The following is a 22,127-nucleotide window of genomic DNA, read 5'->3' as shown; positions in this document are numbered from 1 at the left end:
AGATCCCAGGTTCAGTCTCTAGTTTGAAGGAGGAAGTGATACAAATATGTGAAAGACCTCTGTTAGAGACCCACCTAGAGAGCTGCTGCCAGTTTGAGTAGACCAGGGGTCTGCAACCTGCAGCTCTCCAGATGTTCATGGACTACAATTCCCATCAGCCCCTGCCACCATGGCCAATTGGACATGAACATCTGGAGAGCCGCAGGTTGCAGACCTCTGGAGTAGATAGTCCTGACTTTGATGGACCTGTGGTCTGATCCAGTGTAAGGCAGTTGCAGGCATCCATGTGAGAGGCTGCCACTTAGTCTTTGACTTTCTGGCATAGTTGGCAGCTATGAGCATCAATCTGATGTAGTGGCTAGTCAGTTGGCGGTCATCTTCCTGCTTCCTTGAGTCCTGCTGGTTTCCTGTTTGCAATATGCCCAGTCATAGCGGTTTTGCCCACATGATAAGAAGCAAGAACAGGCATTAATTCTGGAATGTTGCTGAATTGCTGTTCTAGTGTTCTACTTGTACTTTTCACACTGAATACAGAAAAGTGGCAGTATGTGAAGCCGCCCACACAGTTTTCTGAGAACAGCAGGAGAACTGTTGAGTCTTCATTTGTTTTTGAACTTCAGAAAAAAACCTGCTAGTTCATCAAGGACTGCTATTGAATTGCACTAGACCTCCTCGTACTGTACACAAGCCAGCTTATTGGTACTTTCTGATGTACTATGGAATAAGAGCCCTACTTGAAAATAAGAGGGTAGCTTTCTTGTTTCATAAGCTCTGCTAAATCATGCTAGCAGGCAGCCCTGACAACTTTTCTTGCCCTTCTAGTGTTCTGCAAACTTCCATATGAGAGCCAGTGGGGTGTAGTGGTTAAGAGCAGGTGGATTCTAATCTGGAGAACCTGGTTTTGATTCCTCACTCCTCCACTTCTCCACTTGGCAGAGGCTTATCTAGTGAACCAGGTGTGTTTCTGCACTCCTCCATTCCTGTTGGGTGACCTTGGGTTAATCACAGTTCTTTGGAACTCTCTCAGCCCCACCGACCTCACAAGGTGTCTGTTGTGGGGAGAGGAAGGGAAAAGACCTTGTAAGCCATATTGTGTCTCCTTACAGGAGAGAAAGGTGAGATATAAATCCAAACTCCTCCTCCTCCTCCTTAGTGTTCTGTCCTAGAGGCCTACATTTTAGTCACTGTGAAGTAAATACCGGTACCATATCTGTGGCATTGAGTAGAAAGTAATCTGAACTGTGATTAGGAATCTGTAGGCCATGGTTGCCATCTCACCTAGAGCAGCCTAGCTGGTTCTTGTGCCATTAATTGTCTCATGATGTGCAGAAATAGGGCATGTAAGCTTATCAGAGCTAGCATGGAGATCAGATCTCCTGGTGCTGTCCACAGGAGATGCAGCCATTAAAACAGGATTGGGGGTGGAGAGAGAATTGTCATGACCCCAAAGGCATTCTTAGCATTTTGTGCTGAAACCTTAGTTGTCCCTTTATATAGAATGGGTTTAGCTATGTTTTGTATAGTATTCAATGGGAGGGTACCTAATTTAGTTCTGTCCCTTTAAGAAGCCCTAGGGCTGGTGTTCTACAGCAGTTATTACCCAGCAACCCGTCTGGTTTTGGCAGTTAGGTGCCAACGGAAGCTGGGTGGCAGCAACAAGTTAGACAGTCAAAGATGTTTTAGGCTCACAGTATTTACCTTAATAAGTTTTAGCCTCCAGAAAGTTTCTGCAACAAAGTAACCTTTATTTAGTTAGACCCGGGAGGAGTCAGGGTCTGTCAACGTTGTTACAATTAAAGCTTTCAGTGTTGAACTGTTAACTGAGCCAGTGAGTCTTACATTCTGCTTTGGCCGGGTGCAGGGCACCTAAATAACCACCTGGGAAGCAGAACAAGAACTGTTAGCCTACTGATGTAGTAAAAAGAACTACATTCTTGCTTTATTACTGGAGTTGAGTTGCCTTAGGGGACTGAAATACAGTTGGGACCAACAGTAATGTGATCGGGGTGGTGGTTAATCTGCTTGCTCTGATAGTAATATGGTAAACAGAAGTTGTTGGTTAGGAAGTGTTGGGGGCCTGAGGATCATGATACTCAGTTCTTTATGGAGTCCGGCTGATGTTGGCTGACTTGGTTAAGAACCTACAGGTACTTGAGCCATCTTTATTGCTGAAGAAGCAAAAGAAGACGATATTGCGCTTTTCCCACTTGGCCTGGAAGATGGTCTCCTACTTTGATGTTGTCAGTCTGGCCACATGAATCAGTGCTATGGCTATCTCAAGACCAAACTGCTGTAATGCACTCAGCTTGGATACAACCTTAAAGAGAAACTGCAGTTAGTAAAAAACAGGCAATTGTTGATTTTACCTGTTTGCAGGACGGCACCTTGAGAAGGCTTAGCTCAGATAAGGAGAGCTGCGGCAACGGAACTTAACAGGAGAGGTGGTCCTGCAGGTATGTAGGTCCAGTTCCTTTAAGGGCTTTGTCAGTTAGCTAGCATTTTGAACTTAACTCAGCAAACTAAACAGTAACCAGTGGATTGTCTGCATAACGGGAATGGCACATAGGTTCTACTTGGCAACAGAAAGCTGTCTCTGTGGTGTCTCCTGTATTGTGGAATGGCCTACGTGAGACTGCTTCTGTCACTTTGCATAATGTGCAAAACAGAATTGTTCAGAAGGGTGTTGTAGAAGCAGCAAAGCTGCAGTATGATGGTTCAGCTCAGGAAGTGGCTTTAATGACAGATGAAGTGTTCTCCTGGAGGCGAGGGCATCTTGGATGGTGATTTCCCAACCCTTTCTCAGGGAGGCAGGAACTTAAACTTTCTGCTTCCTGTGGAAGGCTTGGGCATCCATCTCAGTGAACTAAAATGAACAATGATCACAAATTTTCTTCAATAAAAAGTAAGTGAAAATTGAAATTTAACTTCATTGTATGTGGCAGTCTTGTATGTAATGAAACAGTGGTAACTGAGCACCATTTGAGTAAGAGATCTCTCATGCAGTCTGAAGAGCTCTGTCCTTCTAACTTATTTCTGTCAACTGGCTGAAAGTAATTCCTAAGCTTTTCCAGTACAGTTAAAACCAAGTACATCTATATCAACTCTGTCATACAAAGAGACAGAAAACTATTTCAGAGCCTTCAAACTATTTCAGCAGCTACACGCTGGGCAAAAGCTGGAAATCCGGTCCCAGCCAGGCTGCATGTATGCAGGTAGCTTTTTCTCTACATATCCTAAAGTTTTAGCTTCACAAGAGTTTGTGAAATGTATTAAGAGTGCAAGGTGTTTATCAACCGCTGTATAGCATGTACGCTAGCATGCGAGGGTGTAACCCATTAACAATTATAATTGTAAATCAGATTACTCAATTTCAACTGAGTTGGATTCTTCCTGCTGTTACTGTTGACGTCTTAATCAATTCTTTTCAGAGGCCAAGGGAGAACTCACACAAACACATGCTGCCTTGCACTAAACCAGTCCCTTGGTCCTTCAGGTCAGTATAGTTCACTCAGACTGGCAACAGCTTCCCAGGATCTCAATATGAGGTCTTTCACATCACTTCCGACCTTACCCCTTAACTGGAGATGCTGGGGATTGAACCTGAGACCTTCTGCCTGTCAGGCAGATGCTGGGCCATTGAACCATAACTTCTCCCATGGACTGCTCAGACTTAGATGTGACAGTCTGGAAAATGTTTGCATAAAAACGGATGGTGTTTGTAGTGTGTGGTTTCCATCCTCCTCCACTATTAGGTTTACCTCTCTTGACATAAATTAAAGACAGATGGAACTTTTGTTTTCTATTTAAAAACCTGTAAGCAAAGTATCGCAAATAATTGCAGTTTTTAAAATAGAAAATACTTATACATTTAATTTCCATAGGCGTGTACTTCTGTATACTCCATTTCTATGATCAGCTCAGTTTCTGCAGATTTTCGGGAAGTCCAAAAACCTTCTGAATATTTGGAGAGTAAACAGTTGCTGGAATAGGGTGATAAGTGTGGGTGCCAAGTGAATTCAATTATAGCGTTAAAGTTCCTTGCAACAGTTGGAATGAGTTCCTCCTTACGTGCTGTAACAGATTGCCTGGTTGGTAGTTCTGCAGTGTAAGGTCTTGCATAACCTTCTTCACAATTTATTCTAAGAAGGTAATGGGTTCTTCTTTGGCTTAAAATTTTTATTCTTCTTGGTGCAAGTATAAACTCTAAACAAATGCAACAAGTTATTCTGTTTTTAACTAGCCCTAATTTTTATGTCAATGAGTACACGCCCATTCTTGATGTAATAGACAAGTTTGCAGACATGATGCTCTACTGTCTGTCTGGCAGAGCAGTCCTCTAATGCATTACAGTTCTGTGTTCATATTGCAGTGTACAAAGAAAATGGTTGGTGTAGGACAGGTGCCGTACTCTGTCAAGGAATGCATCAAAATATGAAAGGGAGATGCATTTTATAAAATCCATTTAGGCTTTGGCTAGTTATGCTGCTATTACTTCCCTTGGTTGAGTGAATCCTGTCATTCTCCATAGGGCTGATTGAATTCTGCCGTTATCAAAGGGAATGGAGAGGAATGGTTTTTGCTTAATTCTGTCTGTTCCACATTGCTTAGGCATTCCATCAAGTTGTCAGAAAAAATGTAAGCTCTTGGCTTGCAGGTAGAAAATGCCAGAGGCCTGGGGAAGGCGAAGGAGGAGTGGCTTACGAAAACACAAGCTGCTAAAAGCTCATGGGCTCTCTATCTAAATTGAAAAGCTGGAATATGTTTTCATTGACTTGCAGCTTTTAGCAACCCCAATTGTTTGTTGCTCCTGAAGCCAGATGTGGAAGTGCTTTGAAATGGATGGCAATTATTTCTAAGCTTTGGGCCGCCCAATTCAGAGCCCTCGGCAGCTGGGGCCGGCGCTGCTGTTCTGCTGCCTCTCTAGGGCTTTTTGGTGGTGTAGGTCCCACCCCCCACCCCTCCATTTGGCTCAGTGGATGTAGGTCCAAACCTGGGGTAGAAGCCGACTAAGATTGGCTGCACCCCCAGCCACACCTCTGGAATGCCCCCTCTACACCAGTGGGGCTGGCAGCCAAGGCAGCTACCTTCTACCATATTTGCTTCTCCATCTGGGTAAGTGCCCCAGGGAGGCTAAATCTGCCAATTTAGGTCCATGCTAACTCCCCAATGGTGATCCCCTCTCCCCCCCACCCCGGATTAGGCTGTTAGAATTAGATTATAAGACTGTACTCGTAAATTCACTGTTTGAAAGTAAGTCTCATGAAGTCAGCAGGATCTTACTGAAACTAATAGGATCTACAACCGGGTTGGTGTGACAGGACAATAGCCTCAACTTGCTTCAGTTGGCCTGAGGGCTCGCTAACCAAAGCTAAATTCTATTCCCTAGAGGGAGATTTTTAAAGAAATGTGGTTAAAGCCAAATTAAAAACTCTTGTTAGTTTCCAAAAGCAGACCTACAGGTAGGTAATGCAGCAGTTAATTATATGTGGGTTGTATATTTAGTGAGCAGGAGACAGAATATTCATGCTTTAGTGCCCTGATTTGAAGAACTGGAATATGGTAACAAAATGAGCCAGTTTTCTGACTTTGCATTAACTCAAAAGAGTGTATCATACTTGTTTTTGTTATACAAATGGAAGGAGAGCATTGCAGGACTGAAAGTGTCATTCTGTCTTTTGAGCTGTTCTTTGCTGCCTGGAGTTCTGCAAATTCTGAACAAAATCCGGTAAACTGGATTTTTAAGACAACTGATCTAAGTGACCTCAGTGAGAGGGGAAGTCTGGCTTGTCAGCTGTGATGGCAGTAAGCCACACCGTCCTAGATTTGCCTGTAACTGAGGACCGATTATACGTGGTTTCTGATTTAGAGGGTAATACTAGAATACCAGTGCCTTCCCCACGGCATTGGCCTTCAAAAGAAAGAGTAGGTCACCTTCCAGCAACTGGTTCAAGATGTAGAGGAAGAAATTCTGCCTGCACACTTTTGTCTAATTTTTACTTATCACAGCCCTGTAAAGATATCTTCTCACAAGCTTAGATGCTGCATCAGTGTTTCCAATTCCTGTCTGTCTCTCTTTCCTGAGCAAAATGTAATTAACTGCCCTGTTAATTCCAGAGAAAAGTGGACCATAAATAAAATTAAAATATAAAATGAAGTAAAATTAGAATGTAAAATAAAGGACAAGGGATAGTGCTGAGAGGCTTTATGTACATTAGTTTATTTTGTGAATAGAACCTACATGCCCTTGGGGAGAGGCTCAGTAGTAAAACCTCTGCTGGGCTTCTAGAAGTTCCAAGTTCAGTCCCCAGCATTTTCAGTTAAAAGAATCAGGTAGCTAGTGATGTAAAATACTTCTGCCTGAGACTCTGGAGCATCTCTGCCAGAGTAGACCATAGTGACCTTAAATTGCCATTGGACTGACAGTAAAAGGCTTATGTGTTCATGGGAGTCTCTGAGAAGTCAGCGTGGTATAGTGGTTGAGAGCAGGTGGACTCTAGTCTGAAAAACTAGGTTTGTTTCCTCACTCTTTCACATGAAGCCTGCTGGGTGACCTAGGGCTCATCCCAGTTCTCTCAGAACTCTCTCAGCCCCATCTACCTCACAAAGTGTCTGTTGTGTGGAGAGGAAGGGTTTGTAAGCTGCCTTGCGTCTCCTTAGAGGAGAGAGTGGCAGGGTATAAATCCAAACTCTTCTTCTGGGAAACAGATGCGTTCTTAATGTTCAGTAAGAAATGGGGTGTGGCTTTGTCCTTGAAAGGTTTTGCTGGCTCATTAGGAGCAGTGTGCATGGGGCACTACAGTAGGATTTCTGGGATTGGTACCAGGCTTTCCCTAAAGGGTGGCTGACTGGTTAGAGCCGTGATGTCTGGAGGAAATGGTTTGCCATTATTTTTCCTCCCATGCCTAATTCTCAGAGAGCAGGATTTAGTGTGTAGGAGTATGGTATAATGTCAAGATCACATGAAGTAATGGTATTGCTTTATTATTCTCTGATCAGACCTCACCTAGAGTGTTTTCATCACCACATTTTAAGAAGAGTTGTAGGCATGTCCAGAGGGGGGCAACGAAGATGGTGAGGAGTCTGGAGAACAAGTCCTATGAGGAAAGGTTGATGGATCTTGGATTATGTTTAGCCTGGAGAGGAGATGACTGGGTGGTGGGGGTGGTGGGGGTGATAGCCTTGAAGGGCTGTCATAAATAAAGAGGATGGGGCTGAGCTCTTTTGTGTTGTCCCAGAAGATCAGACAAGAACCAACGATTTGAAATTAAATCAAGAATTTTTGACTAAACATTAGGAAGAACTTAATAGAATCTGGAAAGGGCCATCTTGGCCAGATAGTCCAACCTCCTGCTCAATGCAAGATTAGCCTCAAGCATCCCTGACAAATGTTTATCCAGTCACTGCTTAATGACTGCCAGTGCAGGGGAGCTCATTACTTGCCTGGGCAGCCAGTTTACAACTCTTACTGTAAAAGCGTTTCCCCTAATAATTAGTCAACACCTTTCTGTCCATAATTTCAACCTGTTATTCCAAGTCCTATCCTCTGCTGCCAACAGGAACAGCTCTCCTCTAAGTTGCATGACATGCCCAGGAAAACACAAATTGCCACTGTGGCATCAGGAAGCAATTTTCCTCCAGGCCAAACTGGCCATGGAACCTGGAGGGGTTTTTGCCATCTGATTGATTGATAATTTCAGTTTAATAGACCATCCACCCCAAAGGGCTTTAGGCGGTGTACAACATTTTAAAAACCAACAGTAAACAATTAAACAACATAAAACCTTAGGACCACCAGTAAATTGGCCTCTGCAAAACACAGAGGCTGGATGGGGACGTAAGGGGAAAGTCCCTAAAGTATGAGGGCCCCAGGCTGTGGAGTGCCTTGAAGGTGATCTTGTACTCCTTTGGGAGCCAGTGCAGCCACCACAGCCCAGGACATATATGATCCCCTCATAGAGCTACCTGTGAGAAGCTGCACCGCTGCATTCTGGACCAACTTTAACCTCTGGATCAGCCGCAAGGGTAGGCCTGCATAGAGCAAGTTACAATAATCTAGCCTGGAGGTGGCCGTAGCTTGAATCACAGTGGCCAGATCTGTCTGGGAGAGATAAGGGGCCAGCCACTGCACTTGGCATAGATCAGGGGTAGGGAACCTGCGGCTCTCCAGATGTTCAGGAACTACAATTCCCATCAGCCTCTGTCCGCATGGCCAATTGGCCATGCTGGTAGGGGCTGATGGGAATTGTAGTTCCTGAACATCTGGAGAGCCGCAGGTTCCCTACCCCTGGCATAGATGGAAAAATTCCACCTGGGTTGTGTGGGCCACCTGGGTCTCCTTAGAGACGAGTCCAGATGGACCCCCAGGTTACAAACAGAGGAGGCCATTGCTAGTGAGACCCCCTCAAACAACAACGGCTGAAACCCCTCCCACTCACCACCTTGACCCACCCATAGGGCCTCCGTCTTAGCTGGATTAAGGTTTAACCTGCTTTGCTTCAACTACCCAGCAACCGCCTCCAAACAGCACTGTAGAGCCGCAGGTTCAGAGGCCGTGCCTCCCTCATCTACAGAATGAGCTGAGTGTCATTGGCATATTGATGACAAATCAGCCCAAACCTCCGCCCCAGCTGAGCAAGTGGTTGTAAAATAAAATGTTAAATAACAGTGGGGATAATAGGGCCTGGTGTCTTCTGGACATGGAGCAGGGGTCACTGGGAGTGTGGCGGGTAGGCAGTTGAGAGTTTCCTGTGTTGTGCAGGGGGTTGGACTAGAAGAGGGGTCTGCAACCTGCGGCTCTCCAGATGTTCATGGACTACAAATCCCATCACCCCTGCCAGCATGGCCAATTGGCAGGGGCTGATGGGAATTGTAGTCCATGAACGTCTGGAGAGCCGCAGGTTGCAGACTGGACTAGAAGCTCCTGGAAGTCCCTTCCAACTCTAACTCTGTGATTCTGGGTTTATTCAACATTTCTAGGTGACTCCAAAATAGGAAGGGTGGGCTTATCAGATGCTGGCTGCTTTGTATACACAGTACACATAAACTGAGATATCAATGGCATACCTTCAAGGAGAGGCAACTTGTTAGTACTCCGATGCTGTATCGAAAACTATACCTCATTAGTCAAATAGACATTCTTATTATTAAAGAGTGTCTATTTGACTAATGACTAATAAAGATGTTGTGGTAGCTAAATAGAATCTACTTAGTTGCAGTCTTAAGTCACTTCCTGAGAAAACAGACCACTCCTGACTGAAACACAGCTTCAGGACACCTGACTAGTGACTAGATTGGCTTCATATGGCACTTGCTTTGCTCTGAAACTTTCCAGCCTTGTGATCTCTTGCTTTGTGCCAGGCCCGCCGCTTAGCCTTCAACATCTCTATTCTCAGGCCCCACCTGCACACTCATGAGATTAGTGGCTCTTTCAGAAAGGCCAATGTTGTTGTTAGTAACCCTTCAGAGTTGTGAAACACAATAGAATGTATTGAGTGTTGGAGTAGCTAGAAAGTTCCTGGTTCAGATTTCGCCTCCACCATGAGCTTGCTATAAGGACCTTTGACAAGTCGTCTTGTTGCTCTGCCGTAGGCATCTCTCAAACCCCTCTATAATCTGCCATAGGCGTGTCTCAAACCCCTCTATAATCTAGATTATCCTTGTAGGTTGCTGTAAGGATTTCTGTGTATATATTTAATGCAAGTCTAAACTATTGTCAACTAGGACAATATAATATTATGAAACTATTTGTACTTTACTATACAAGCATAGTATCCTACCTACCATATATACAAAATGACAAAATGACTAGATTCAAATCCAGTAGCTCCTTAGAGGCCAAAATGATACTTGGGGTGGAAGCTTTCAAGAGTCAAAGATCCCTTTGTCAGATACAAGTGGAAATAAAGTCCGTGCTTCCCATTCAAAAAGTGGGAAGGGTGTTGCAGAGGCACAACTCAGGATGCAGATGTACAAAGTGTATTGCTATCAGCTTGTTTAAAAACGGAGGGGAAATGCTTGGGGGCAGAAAATGAGCATCTGTAGTGAGATAAGGATCCCTCATGACCAAAGGTTCAGGATTTTGCAGTCAACATGTACTTTCTTGAGCAGCACAAGTCAGTTTCTCTGTTGCACAGCATACATATAGACATGATGACTACCATCAAGACATGATGACTACCATCAGAGCCCCTTGGGGATGGGGTGGTTTATAAATCTAAATCAATCAATCAATCAATCAATCAATCTTCATGTATTGGCCGAAGTGACACCTAAAGCATTGTTAATGGTTAGTTGATTTTTATTTGTAAACCCACTTCTATATTCCTTCCCATGTCTAATGATTCTCTTTGTTCTGTCTCTTTTCTCGTTGCCCCTAAAGTTGCAGGAGTCATTACTGCGGACTTCGTTTCGGGTCTGGTGCACTGGGGAGCAGACACCTGGGGATCTGTGGAGTTGCCAATAGTTGGAAAGGTTTGACTTTATTGTTGGGGAAACGGGGATTGCCTAGACTAGAGTTTTATTTATTTTGAAATTCACCTGCTGCCTCAGAGCCTCCTCAAACTCATCTTCTATAAAGCAGGAAAAGCCACAGAACAGTGATGTTTGTAATGAACAACGAAATAGGCCACAGGTTTAAAAACAGCACAGAGTAATATAACTCGAAAAGATGGAATTCCCTTGCTCCTGGGTAAAAATAAGGGAGCTTCGGAAGTGAGGTTCTTCCAAAGGTGAGGTGCCACTGTTGAAAAAGCCCTGTCTTTAATCACCGTCTGCCTTACCTCTGCAGGTGGGAGCGCAGAGAGCAGAGGTTTGGGAAGAGAATCTTAACTGGTGGGCTGAATAGTACAGAAGGGGATAGAAGAAGAGCCAACTCTGCTGGAACAGTTTACTTCCCAGAAAATGCTTTCTAGGATAAAAACTATTTCCATGCTTTCCTAAATGTAACTAGTGAAGGAGCCCCCTGCACCCAGTCTGCTAGTTTATTCCAAAAGACTGGATCTACAACAGATAGAGAAGAACAGTTTGGATTTATACCCCCCCTTTTCTCAACCATAAGAAATATCAAAGCGGCTTATAAACTCCTTCCTTTCCTCTCGCCACAGTAGTCATCTTGTGAGATAGGTGGGGCTGAGAGAGTTCTGAGAGAACTGCGACTAGCCCAAGTTTACCCAGCAGGCTTCATATGGAGGTTCACCAGATTTCGGTCTACCACTGCTAACCACTACACCATGCTGGCTCTCATAGACCTTCATGTAACCTGGTCAGAAGCCTCTTAGTGTTAAACGTTCATCATCATCATATATTCATTCGGTCATTGACCCACAAATGAATAAAAACATATATAAATGAGCATAGTGTTATACGTTAAAAGCCACACTTTGAATTGTGACTGGAGTCAGGTATTCCCTGTTCATTAACGCTTGGTAGTCACTGTACAAAAGGCAGACAACTGCTGGTTGCAGTGCTACCTCCAAGTATAGTAAGATCTTTGTAACTTGGCACTCCTGGAGATCACTAGTTAATAAAATCTCTTGGCAATATTGTGCTACCCTGCCCCATTGGGGACACTGTGGTGACAGCCTCCATGCCTAGTGGGTCTTTTCACCCAAGGCGTTGAGTCCATGGTCCAAGCTGCCCATTAGTTCTCCACAGAGCTGGCTTCCAACAATTTGAGGCAGGTAGAAGGGGAAGGAAGCACCAGAAGATGCTGTCACCATGTCAGGAGCCCAGCAATGTCCAGAAGCGTTAAGCTGGAAGTGTGAAGGCATGGGAGTGGGAGCGCACGTGCTCATAAGTTGTGAGAATACTGGCTGAGCAGGAGAACTGCGTGAGGCCAGTTAACTGAGCATCCTAGGGAATCAAGTGCCAGATAACCAAAGCTTTTGTTGCTGTTTGAAATTGCCGTAATGTGATGGATTGATATTTGGCTTCCGTATTTTTAAATAAGACTGATAACACTCAGATTGACAGCCAACACAGCCCCAAGCTGAATTTGTTCTAGCTCAAGCCAGGCAATAAGCAGCTCTCGCTCTGCAACACAGCTTGATGCTGAACGATCAGCATGAAAAATGGGCATTTCGCTCTTTCAGCATTAGTGCCAAACCTGATAAGACATTAAAAGCATCTGCAGAAGGCTAAATTTGGGCACAATTCTAAAAAGATGGTTGGTAATGAGCATGGATCTGCAACATCTTGTCTGTACCTTGTTCGGGATAGAGATGACAGGAGATTTGTGAGTTCATCCACCATTTCCTGGACCATCTTTGTTCTGGCATGCTCTGCTTGGGTCCTAGTGCGTAAGGAACAGAACTGGGTAGGCAGGGAAGTAGGAAGAAGTGCCAGTTTCTTCATTTGCTTTCATGTTCCATAGTTATGTATGTGAAATAGTGTATATTAGGTACCATCGTTTTCTGCTAGCCTCATTCATCCTTACAAGTTGTCTACTCACCTGTATATAGTGTCTTAGTAAAACAAGTTCCTTTTCTGCTGTCAATATGGGGTCTTCCCTTCCCTGACCCTTCTTTATCCCCTCTTAATAAGATTGATAACACTCAGATTGACAGCCAACACAGCCCCAAGCTGAATTTGTTCTAGGTCAGTGGTGGCGAACCTATGGCACGAGTGCCAAAGGTGGCACTCAGAGCCCTCTCTGTTGGTACGTGTGCACAGAGTTCATCATCCCCCCCCCACGCACACACATCTAGGCTGGCCTGGGCCGTTGGCACAACACCCCGCGGCAAACAGGGAGGACTCAGCTGGCGAGCCTGGTGCCTGTGCTCTGGGTGGCTGATGCCCTGGGGGGCAGAGGAGGCGGAGATGCTAGAGAGGCACAGAGGGACTTGCTGGAGGCTAGAGCAGGCTGGCCCCTGCTTGAGCATTTAGGGCGGAGGCAGAGGGGTGGAGTGGAGGCACTGGAGCAGCGCAGGTCAGAGCGGCGGGTGCACGCAGGATTAAAGCAGTATTCAGGTTAAATTGCCGGGTTGGCACTTTGCGATAAATAAGTGGGTTTTGGGTTGCAGTTTGGGCACTCGGTCTCGAAAAGGCTCGCCACCGCTGTTCTAGGTTGTTCAAGCCAGGCAATAAGCAGCTTTCGCTCTGCAATGCAGCTTGACGCTGACTTGAGTTTATGTCACAAGCAGCATTTAAGAATTATAGGGACAGCTCTGACTTGATTACAAAATAACTCTGTAGTGCTTCGCTTCCATGGAGATCAGTGTGTCAGTGTGCAACCTATCATGAACTTAAGCCAATAAGCAGTAACGCTGAATATGTAATGTTTAGATTTCCCAACATCCTTAGGCAACCCATTGCATTTTGGTTAAGCTCCCAGATGTTAGTAAGAAGTAGATAGACCAGCGGTTCTCAACCTGGGGGTTGAACAACCCTTTCACAGGGGTCACCTAAGACTCTCTGCATCAGTGTTCTCCATCTGTAAAATAGATAAATGTTAAGGTTGAGGGTCACTGTGTTAAAGGGTCGCGGCATTAGGAAGGTTGAGCACCACTGAGATAGACTAATGTAGGGGTCTTCAACCTGCGGCTCTCCAGATGTTCAGGGACCACAAATGCCATCAGTCCCTGCCAGTATGGCCAATTGGCCATGCTGGCAGGGGCTGATGGGAATTGTAATCCGTGAACATCTGGAGAGCCACAGGTTGCAGACCCCTGAACTAATGATTGTATTGGTTCTCTCTTCTCCCCGCACTTTCCCCACCACAGATGGGGAGGGGCTGCCGCACAATGATTTTTTAAAAATATAGCTGCAATTCACTACTCTTTGCCAGTTTATTGTCATGATCTAGTATAGGGGTTTCCAGTAGGGTTGTTGTGGGCGCTGTGGTCTTTGTGCGATAGGAACTTTAGGTAACATTAAAGCTGGCGAAAATCGAACTTCTAACTTTGATCTCTCTCCTGCCTTTTAGGCTTTTATCAGACCGTTCAGAGAGCATCACATTGACCCAACAGCAATTACCAGACATGACTTCATAGAGACCAATGGAGATAACTGCATGTTGACCGTGGTTCCACTAGCAAATATGGCCTACAGAATGGTTTCTTTATCACCAGGTAATACAATTAGTGAGTAAACTGGACTTGTAGCCTCCACGAAGTAGGAGATGAGGGCCTTTTTCCCCTGTGAAGCCAGGAAAACAGCAAAGGAGGAAGAGGAAGAAGAGGAAGAAGACGTTTAGATTTATATCCCCCCTTTCTCTCCTGCAGGAGACTCAAAGGGGCTTATAATCTCCTTGCCGTTCCCCCCTCACAACAAACACCCTGTGAGGTAGGTGGGGCTGACAGAGCTCTGAGAAGCTGTGACTAGCCCAAGGTCACCCAGCTAGCGTGTGTGGGAGTGTACAGGCTAATCTGAATTCCCCAGATAAGCCTCCACAGCTCAGGCGGCAGAGCTGGGAATCAAACCCGGTTCCTTCAGATTAGATACACAAGCTCTTAACCTCCTACCCCACTGCTGAGATCATCACCATGAACATAGTCAAAGATTTTTAATTGGCCATTTGAGCTCCTTGCCTTGAGAAGCCCCCCCCCCCCCCACACACACACACACCATTCCAAAAATAGACTAATGAGGGGAAATGGTATTTGGCAAGTTGTGGGTTGAGACTGCACTGTGCTTAAAATGTTAGGCTTGCCACTTGACTGCTTTTAAATCAGTATTGGATACAGATGCTTATTTTACACACTTTGGTTGCTGTACCAGCTGCTGCCTAACCTGGGGGGAAAACTGATCTTGCCACAGATACCTGTGCTTTGGTAACTTGCAGGTTGAAATCTGTAATGGGTATGAGTGGCTGCCCATGCAAAGCACTGGGAAACGTAAGCTGGTTAAAAATACAGTAGAACGCCCTGTAATTTAATCTGGTCATGGTATTTTCATCCAGTTTAAGTTTCCCTATACTTTAATTCTTGTCAGCGGGCTTCCAGCACCTACTACTTATTTACACTGGATCCTTCAAAACTGATCTCAACTGGTTGGGTGCCATGCAAAGCACTTAGCTTCTTCTGTCATATAGAGAGAAGCACAGACCAGCAAACGAAAGCCACTCCCCCCGACTAGAGATGATCACCCAAGCAAGTAATATGCTTCAGAGATTTTGGCCTTTTCCTGAAGGGAGCTTTTTAAAAGGCAGCAAAATAGCAAGAGGGGCAGGGGAAGATCTCCTTTGTGCAAGAGTTCGGTGAAGCAGCCAAAGGGGATGTTTCTCCAAAAGAGAGGAGGCTGGTTGACTCCCCCACCCCCAAATAACAAATCCTGTCCTGGCACCTGGCAGTTTGAGGAAGCTTAGAACAGTATCCAATGTTTTTCCTTGGAGGCAAGAAAAGATTCAAGCACCAAACTATACTCTTTCTCATTGAGACACTAAATAATAGTTCTGTATTCATCTGCCACATGCTGGACCTTCTTTGTCGTGGAATGCTCTTGCTTGGGTCCTAATGTCTACCTAGTTCTGCCCCCCACCCCACCCCCTTTACCTTTTGCTGTCCCTCCTTCCCTTTAAGAGGCTGGTCATGGAGCGTCACCCAGCTCTGCCATGGCATGGGGCTGTCTGTCTGCGGCTGCCTGTGCTTTCCTTCTCGTCTCCCTGATCCCCCCATCTGTTGATGCAGGATGTATATTACATAGAAACAAGAAGCAGAAAAAACCTAGTACAAATGAGAATAGTGGCCAAAAGAAGCTAGACTTCAAACCAAAGGCCATCAGATTCAGTGTAGTTTTTGACAAGGAGCTGCAAGCTATTTATTTTATAGACGCCATAAATGTCCATCTAAATAAGCAAGACAGTATGAGAAAGGAGAAAGCCAGTCTCTGTTCTTCTCGTTTTGGTAGGCAACAAATGCTCCTTCTTCAGCTTTCTGTATCGCTGGTACACGCTGTTTCTTGCTGCTTGTGTTCCAGAAAATAGCCACTGCAAGTTAATGCATGCTGCAATTCAACAGGCTAGCTGTGCTGTGATAAACATCCCCCATCCGCTGAGCCGTGTTTAAATATGCACAGAATAATTGTTTTGACAAAGGCGATGCTTAAAAATGAATGACAATTCTCATATTCATTTGGGACTATTTTCTAAAGCAGAAGCATACTATTTCCTCTCCTGCCACACTGCAATTGATCATACTTTAGTCTTTCAGTGGAAAAGAGTATAGCTGGGATTTGCAATCTCTAATCTGTTAGAGGTTTAAAGGGGGTTGTACAATAAACTGTTTTAAACAAATCAAGATTGATTGATTTGAATTTTGTTCATCTTTTAGCTTGTTTATTTTGCATGACGGCTTGTTAACCGCTATAAAGGCACTGAACGGTACAGTAGAAATGTTTGATAGAGCGGCAGATACAAAGTGTGAATAACATTCAGCTTTGCGAGAACTACCTCCAAAATTAAAGGAACCAGGTGACTCAGACAAGTGAGCCACTGGGTATTCTATGGAAGTTTTTTTCCTGACCTGGAGTATTGTGTTCATTTTGATTCTGCACATGAATTGAAGCCCAGTCAGAGCATTGCCTCTGAATTTGTTGCATTCAGTGTCAAAAGTGTTCCCATTAAATACTAGCCACAGCTTGAAAGAACATTCCAGAAATAGGAAGATAGCACAACATTGTTATGCATTTGGGAAAGTGAGTTCTGCTATCTGAAGGTCAGTTCACACTAGGCCTGGTGTCTAGAGGACTAAATTCCATGAAGTCTGAAGGTAAGGTGCACAAACCCAAATTCTCAAGATACATGCTGCCGAGCCACAGCTTGGCCCACAACTTCCGACAGTGTGCACTTGAGTGTTTGGAGATGCAAACAAAAATAAGTTTCCACAAACTTCTGTCCTTCTGTCCCTATTCCTCCCTGTGCAGAAGCACTCATGCAATCCCTTGCTTGTAAGTTTCCTAGGGTTGTGGAGGTCATGTTTGTTGTGAGGCTTCAAACTGTTGATACACTGATCACCCTGCTACCCTTTAGAATGGCATAGTGGAGAAGGAATAATCATTCAAAGACTGTCTTGCCATGGAATGCATTGCTTAAATTTCATCATCCCTTAGAAGTTGTGCCCAGTTGTAGGGAACTGGAACTGTAGTTGGTTGTGGGCTTCTGGTTTTGCCACAGGTTGTACTGGACAGTTGTTGGGTGAGTGAATAAAATTGAGCCTGTTGTCGTCTTTCTTTTTTTCAGAAGCATTACACCAAGCGTGCCCCTGGGAGTGTTATGTCTTTGCCCTGGCGATATTTGTAACACTGACAAACCAAATTCATAAGTGGTCTCACACCTACTTTGGTCTTCCTTGCTGGGTCGTCTTTCTGCAGGACTGGCACATCATCCTGCCACGGAAACACCACAGAATCCACCACGTGTCTCCTCATGAAACCTATTTCTGTATTACTACAGGTAAAGGAGGGATACAACGTGCAGTGATAAATTTGCATCCTAATGCACTTGGCAGAACACTGGTTGGAATAGTCATGTGAAAATTCCCTCTCCCCCAGTGCACAATGGAAGGAATAATTATTTCCTTCCTATGCCAGCTCCTAGTGAAGCAGCCCATCAGACAGGGCTTTGGAGACATGGGGGGCTGGCAGCTGCTGCTGGCAGAGGGGGGGATTTTCAGTTCTGCTTGCACTAGCAGAACGCACACTGCTTATTAAAGCATCATGTGGTACCACGTTAACGACACAATTCTTGTCCATACTACCGCATTAGATATTGAGCATTCGTAATCGGGCTTGCCAGCTTTGATCAAATGGATGTTCGATGTTTGCTGTTACAGAGAACCATGTTATTTGACAATACGTGATTTCCAGATTAGTTAGCTGACCATGTGTTGGCTAAATAGCTGTGCAGCAGAACCTAGTATTTGGTCACTGACTTCTTACTTGACAGCTGGCACATAACTCCCTCTGAGTTGAGAGGTTTCGTATTTTTATCATACTCCAAAATTTAAAATCAGATGCTGCCCTTTACTAGCTTTGCCTGTAGGGGAGAGAATTTAACTTCTTTTCACCTTGGCAAGTAGTGAATAGTAACCAGAAGCACTCATGCAGCCATTATTATTAACAGTAGTATTATTTTCAAAAGCTACATTTCAGCCTATTTTCCATAGCATGGTCATATAAAGCTTGTTTCCTAGTGCCCTTCAAGAAGTGTCTGAAGAATCTCTCCTGCTGGTTGTCAGGTGACAGTTCAAAATGGATAGGCAGCCTCCATGGTTTTGAAAGAAGCCCTGCAGAAGGTGTTAGTGAGACTTTGGACCCAGACTTGATCTTCCTGCCCGTGGACAGCCCTTTCCCCTCCTCCCCCTACCCTGAGGCAGTCCAAAATGCCTCCTGAAGTCCTGTTCTTAGTGATACGGGACCCCCCTCCTTGGAACAGTATTTGGGGAGTCGTTTCAGACTGCTGCATCAGAGTGTGTGGGAAAATCTTAAGAACATAAGAAAGAGCCTGCTGGATCAGACCATTTAGTCCAGCACTCTGCTACTCACAGTGACCCACCAGATGCCTCTGGGAGCTCACATGCAGGATGTGAAAGCAGTGTCCTGCTGCTGCTGTTCCCTCTGTCGGTAGAGATTCTTACGCATGCAGAAACGTTAGACTCGATCCAAACCTTTTAGTTTTCTTTAAAGATCAAACCAGTGGCGTGTGAAGCATATCTGCCTTCACAAAGTAAGCATTGCCCGTGAAAGGCTTTAAACAGGCTTTAAACAGCAGTAATATGCAAACACATCTGAAGGTCTTTTGAACAATGGAACTTGCTTCTCTGGAAACGCACATAGGATTGGACTGTATGTCTGAGACCCAAATCCTTCCATTATTTGTGTTGTGTCTGACTCCTAGCACTGTCTTGTCCTGACATCTGTCTTTCTGTAACCTTTCAGGCTGGCTCAACTATCCATTAGAGAAAATCGGATTTTGGAGTTTCCTGGAGAGTATCATTCAAAGACTGACAGGAGAAAAACCTAGAGCAGACGATATGAAATGGGCTCACAAAATTAAATAACTTCTTGACAGGCTTCTGCAGCCCTCACATCTGTTGCCAATATTTTTAAACAAAAAAAAAAGCCATCAGCCAAATTAAAGACTTGCAAAGAAATAATGGACTAAAGCACAACGCTTTTTTTAAAAAGAGATGTGCTAACAGACTGCAGTTAAAGGACTCACTCTTCAAAATAATACTTGAAATGCAAATGGATTTTCCATTTGCACTGAGCACCTTCTGTTAGCCGCATCTAATGATGTCGAACACACTCATCCTTGAGTCTCAAAAGCCATTAGTTGAAGAAAACAAGTCTACCATTTCTAGTAAGATAATGTCAGTGGCACAAATAATAAATGTGTTGTATCAACATGAATTACCACTTCAAAGTAGGTTAGGACAGTGCGGGATAACGAGGAGAGCAAGCAAGCACTACACCCTTCGAAGAGCGAATCCAGATTTACTGCATGAAATCCAGCCGGAGGAAAGGGAGTCAGCAAAATTGTCACCATTTAGTGCTTGGCACCCCGGGCAGCTGCTTCATCTTGCAATCATGTCCAGTCTTCGTCTGCCGTGTGCAACAGAACATTTGAGAGCCTCACTCTTCTAGTGGATTAAGGATCCTTTTAATGTTGTCTTTCTCTTGAAATAAAGCAAGTGTTCTACTTGTCCCTTGGTCATGTGAGCAGACCATTGATGTGTAAACCTGTGACTACCTTGGGAACAATTGGGTGGGCGGGGGAGACGGTGAGCTGAGCACACTGTGTGGAAATATCCAAGACCACCACTAGTGTTAGGTAATTTTAGTGCTCTGTGATGTGGAGCGGAGTTCCCTTTCAGTATGACTTCATCTTCAAAGAGTTATTAAAAAGTAGTCCTAGAAAACTGGGCACATTTATCTGTCCATTTATCTTAGAAAAGGATAGGTTAACAGTGTATATTAAAGGTGCTTGCTGATTCCTGTAAATATTTATAAAGCCTTAATTATTTTTTTTTGGTGTAACATGGAATAATATTTTAATGTGGTCTAAATGTATATAAGGTATTTATAACGGTTCGATAATACTAATCACGTTTGTTAAGTCTTGTTTCAATTCATCTTTCATTCTGGTCGTTTCCGTGGCTTCTCCAAGTAATTAGTTAACAGGCGAGTCAAGTGGGTTACGGTGATCTGGGGTACCTGCTGTGCCAAGAGTAGGTTTTCTGTGTATGTGTTCCGCAACTGAGCACTCTAAATATCAGCAGTTGGGAGGGAGGGAGCTGAGGGTGGGGGAACAACAGGGGAAAGCATTTTCTGCCTTGCTTGCAATCTGTGCGGTGGCATCTGATTGTGGGGAAATGTAGTGCTGGCTTAAATGGGCCTCTAGTCTTAAACCAACAGAAGAAGAAAAAGAAGAGTTCGATTTATGTCCCCCCTTTCTCTCCTGTAGGAGACTCAAAGGAGCTGACAAACTCCTTTCCCTTCCCCCCTTCACAACAAACACCCTGTGAGGTAGGTGGGGCTCCGAGAGCTCAGAAGAACTGTGACTAGCCCAAGGTCACCCAGCTGGCATGCATTGGAGTGTACAGGCTAATCTGAATTCCCCAGATAAGTCTCCACAGCTCAGGCAGCAGAGCAGGGAATCTGAATTCCCCAGATAAGTCTCCACAGCTCAGGCAGCAGAGCAGGGAATCAGATCCTCCAGGTTAGAGTACACCTGCTCTTAACCACTATGCCACTACTGTTCCTGCTCTTAACCACTGCACGCGCTCTTTATGTACAAGAGACAGTTTCAGTATCCAGTGGGAGCCAACGTTAAGTATAGTGGTTAAGAGCAGGTGGATTCTAATCTGGAGAACTGTGTTTGATTGAGAACTGGGCAGATGCTTATCTGGTGAACCAGATGTGTTTCTACCCTCCTACATTCCTTCTGGATGACCTTGGGCTAGTAGTCCTAGTTCTTTGGAACTCTCTCAGCCCCATCTACCTCCCAAGGTGTCTGTTGTGGGGAGAGGAAGGGAAAGGAGCTGATAAGCCACCTTGAGTCTCCTTACAGGAGAGAAAGGTGGGATATAAATCCGAACTCCTCCTCCTCCTCTTCTTCATGTTCTACAAAGCACATCTCTCTCCCTTCATCCCAATCTCCTGCTTGATTCTGATTATAGATTTTAAAACACTGTGCCTCTCCTGAAGGAATAGATGAACCATCTTTGGTAGTCTGCATAACATTCTTACTCGTGTTAGCTGTTTGGATGAATATTTGCCCTTGCCAGTTGTTCTCCTCTTCCCCCAGCCCTGTTTTGAACCTCACCTGTTTAAAATTTTTGTATGAGGTTTCTTAACTACAGCTGTACCATATGTTGCCTTCTATTCCACGCAGTGATCTGGTCAGTTTGAAAAGCACTTTTCTTGGTTGAGCAAAGTAGCAGATGTAAGTACCAAACCACACTGTAGCACTTGACATAGAACATCTAAACAACTGGAAGTACTTCACATACATTTTAAATTACAGAAACCTAAAGGGCACTCTTATACTTGCTTGCTGCAAATGCACTGTGGCACCTCAGACTACTTGAAGGGTAGGTTTTTATAGAGGTGTGACCCGGTGGGCTCAAGTCAGTCTGTTCGGAATTGCAGTGTCAAAAAAGTCCATTGGCATTCCTCATCCATTTTCAAATGAGGGTATAATGCTTCTGGATAAACTTGCCTGAACAGGGTTTCTCTACTTCTGGCTCTTGAGTTGAGTCCCTCCCTAGAGATGGAACAGTATAAACTAATACTAATCACTAGTAATATAACACTAAATGGTATAAACTAACATTAGCAGTGGCAGTGATGGCTGGTAATTCAGCATCTTCATCGAATAACCCTCACCACAGGGTTAGCGCTCAAGTGCCCACGCCACATAAAGCTAAACGTATCAACTCCCACTGGACCTCCTTTCTGTTGCTGCCCAACCCTGTGAGCTTCCTAGAAAGAAAGGTGTTTTAATTTACGCTCCACCGTGTGCAGCTGCATGCTGTAGAACTTGTAGCTTTTAAAAGGATTAATGGAAAATGGTTGAGGAAGAAAGACTATAATAAAGTGGAGTGCGTGTTGGCCGTAAACATTTATAAAGCGTTCCAAGAGGCCGGTTTTTCTCCTTGATGCCGCTTGCCAATTCGGATCAATTGCCTCTG

General features: G+C 44.6%; 1 protein-coding gene across 1 annotated transcript in view; it reads left to right on the top strand.

Annotated features, from left to right (window-relative positions):
• PEDS1 (plasmanylethanolamine desaturase 1) overlaps positions 1 to 20,050 on the top strand; it is a 37,589-nt gene extending 17,539 nt beyond the window's left edge. The window contains exons 3-6 of the mRNA XM_048496122.1: positions 10,379 to 10,470; positions 13,922 to 14,066; positions 17,174 to 17,386; positions 18,871 to 20,050. Coding sequence (XP_048352079.1) covers positions 10,379 to 10,470; positions 13,922 to 14,066; positions 17,174 to 17,386; positions 18,871 to 18,992 — 572 coding nt within the window. The 3' untranslated portion in view covers positions 18,993 to 20,050. The remainder of the gene's footprint in view (positions 1 to 10,378; positions 10,471 to 13,921; positions 14,067 to 17,173; positions 17,387 to 18,870) is intronic.
• The last annotated feature ends 2,077 nt before the right edge of the window (positions 20,051 to 22,127 follow it).

The sequence above is a fragment of the Sphaerodactylus townsendi genome, linkage group LG05 (assembly GCF_021028975.2).
Source record: "Sphaerodactylus townsendi isolate TG3544 linkage group LG05, MPM_Stown_v2.3, whole genome shotgun sequence".
NCBI lineage: Eukaryota > Metazoa > Chordata > Lepidosauria > Squamata > Sphaerodactylidae > Sphaerodactylus > Sphaerodactylus townsendi.
This window is presented reverse-complemented; position numbering and strand designations above follow the sequence as displayed.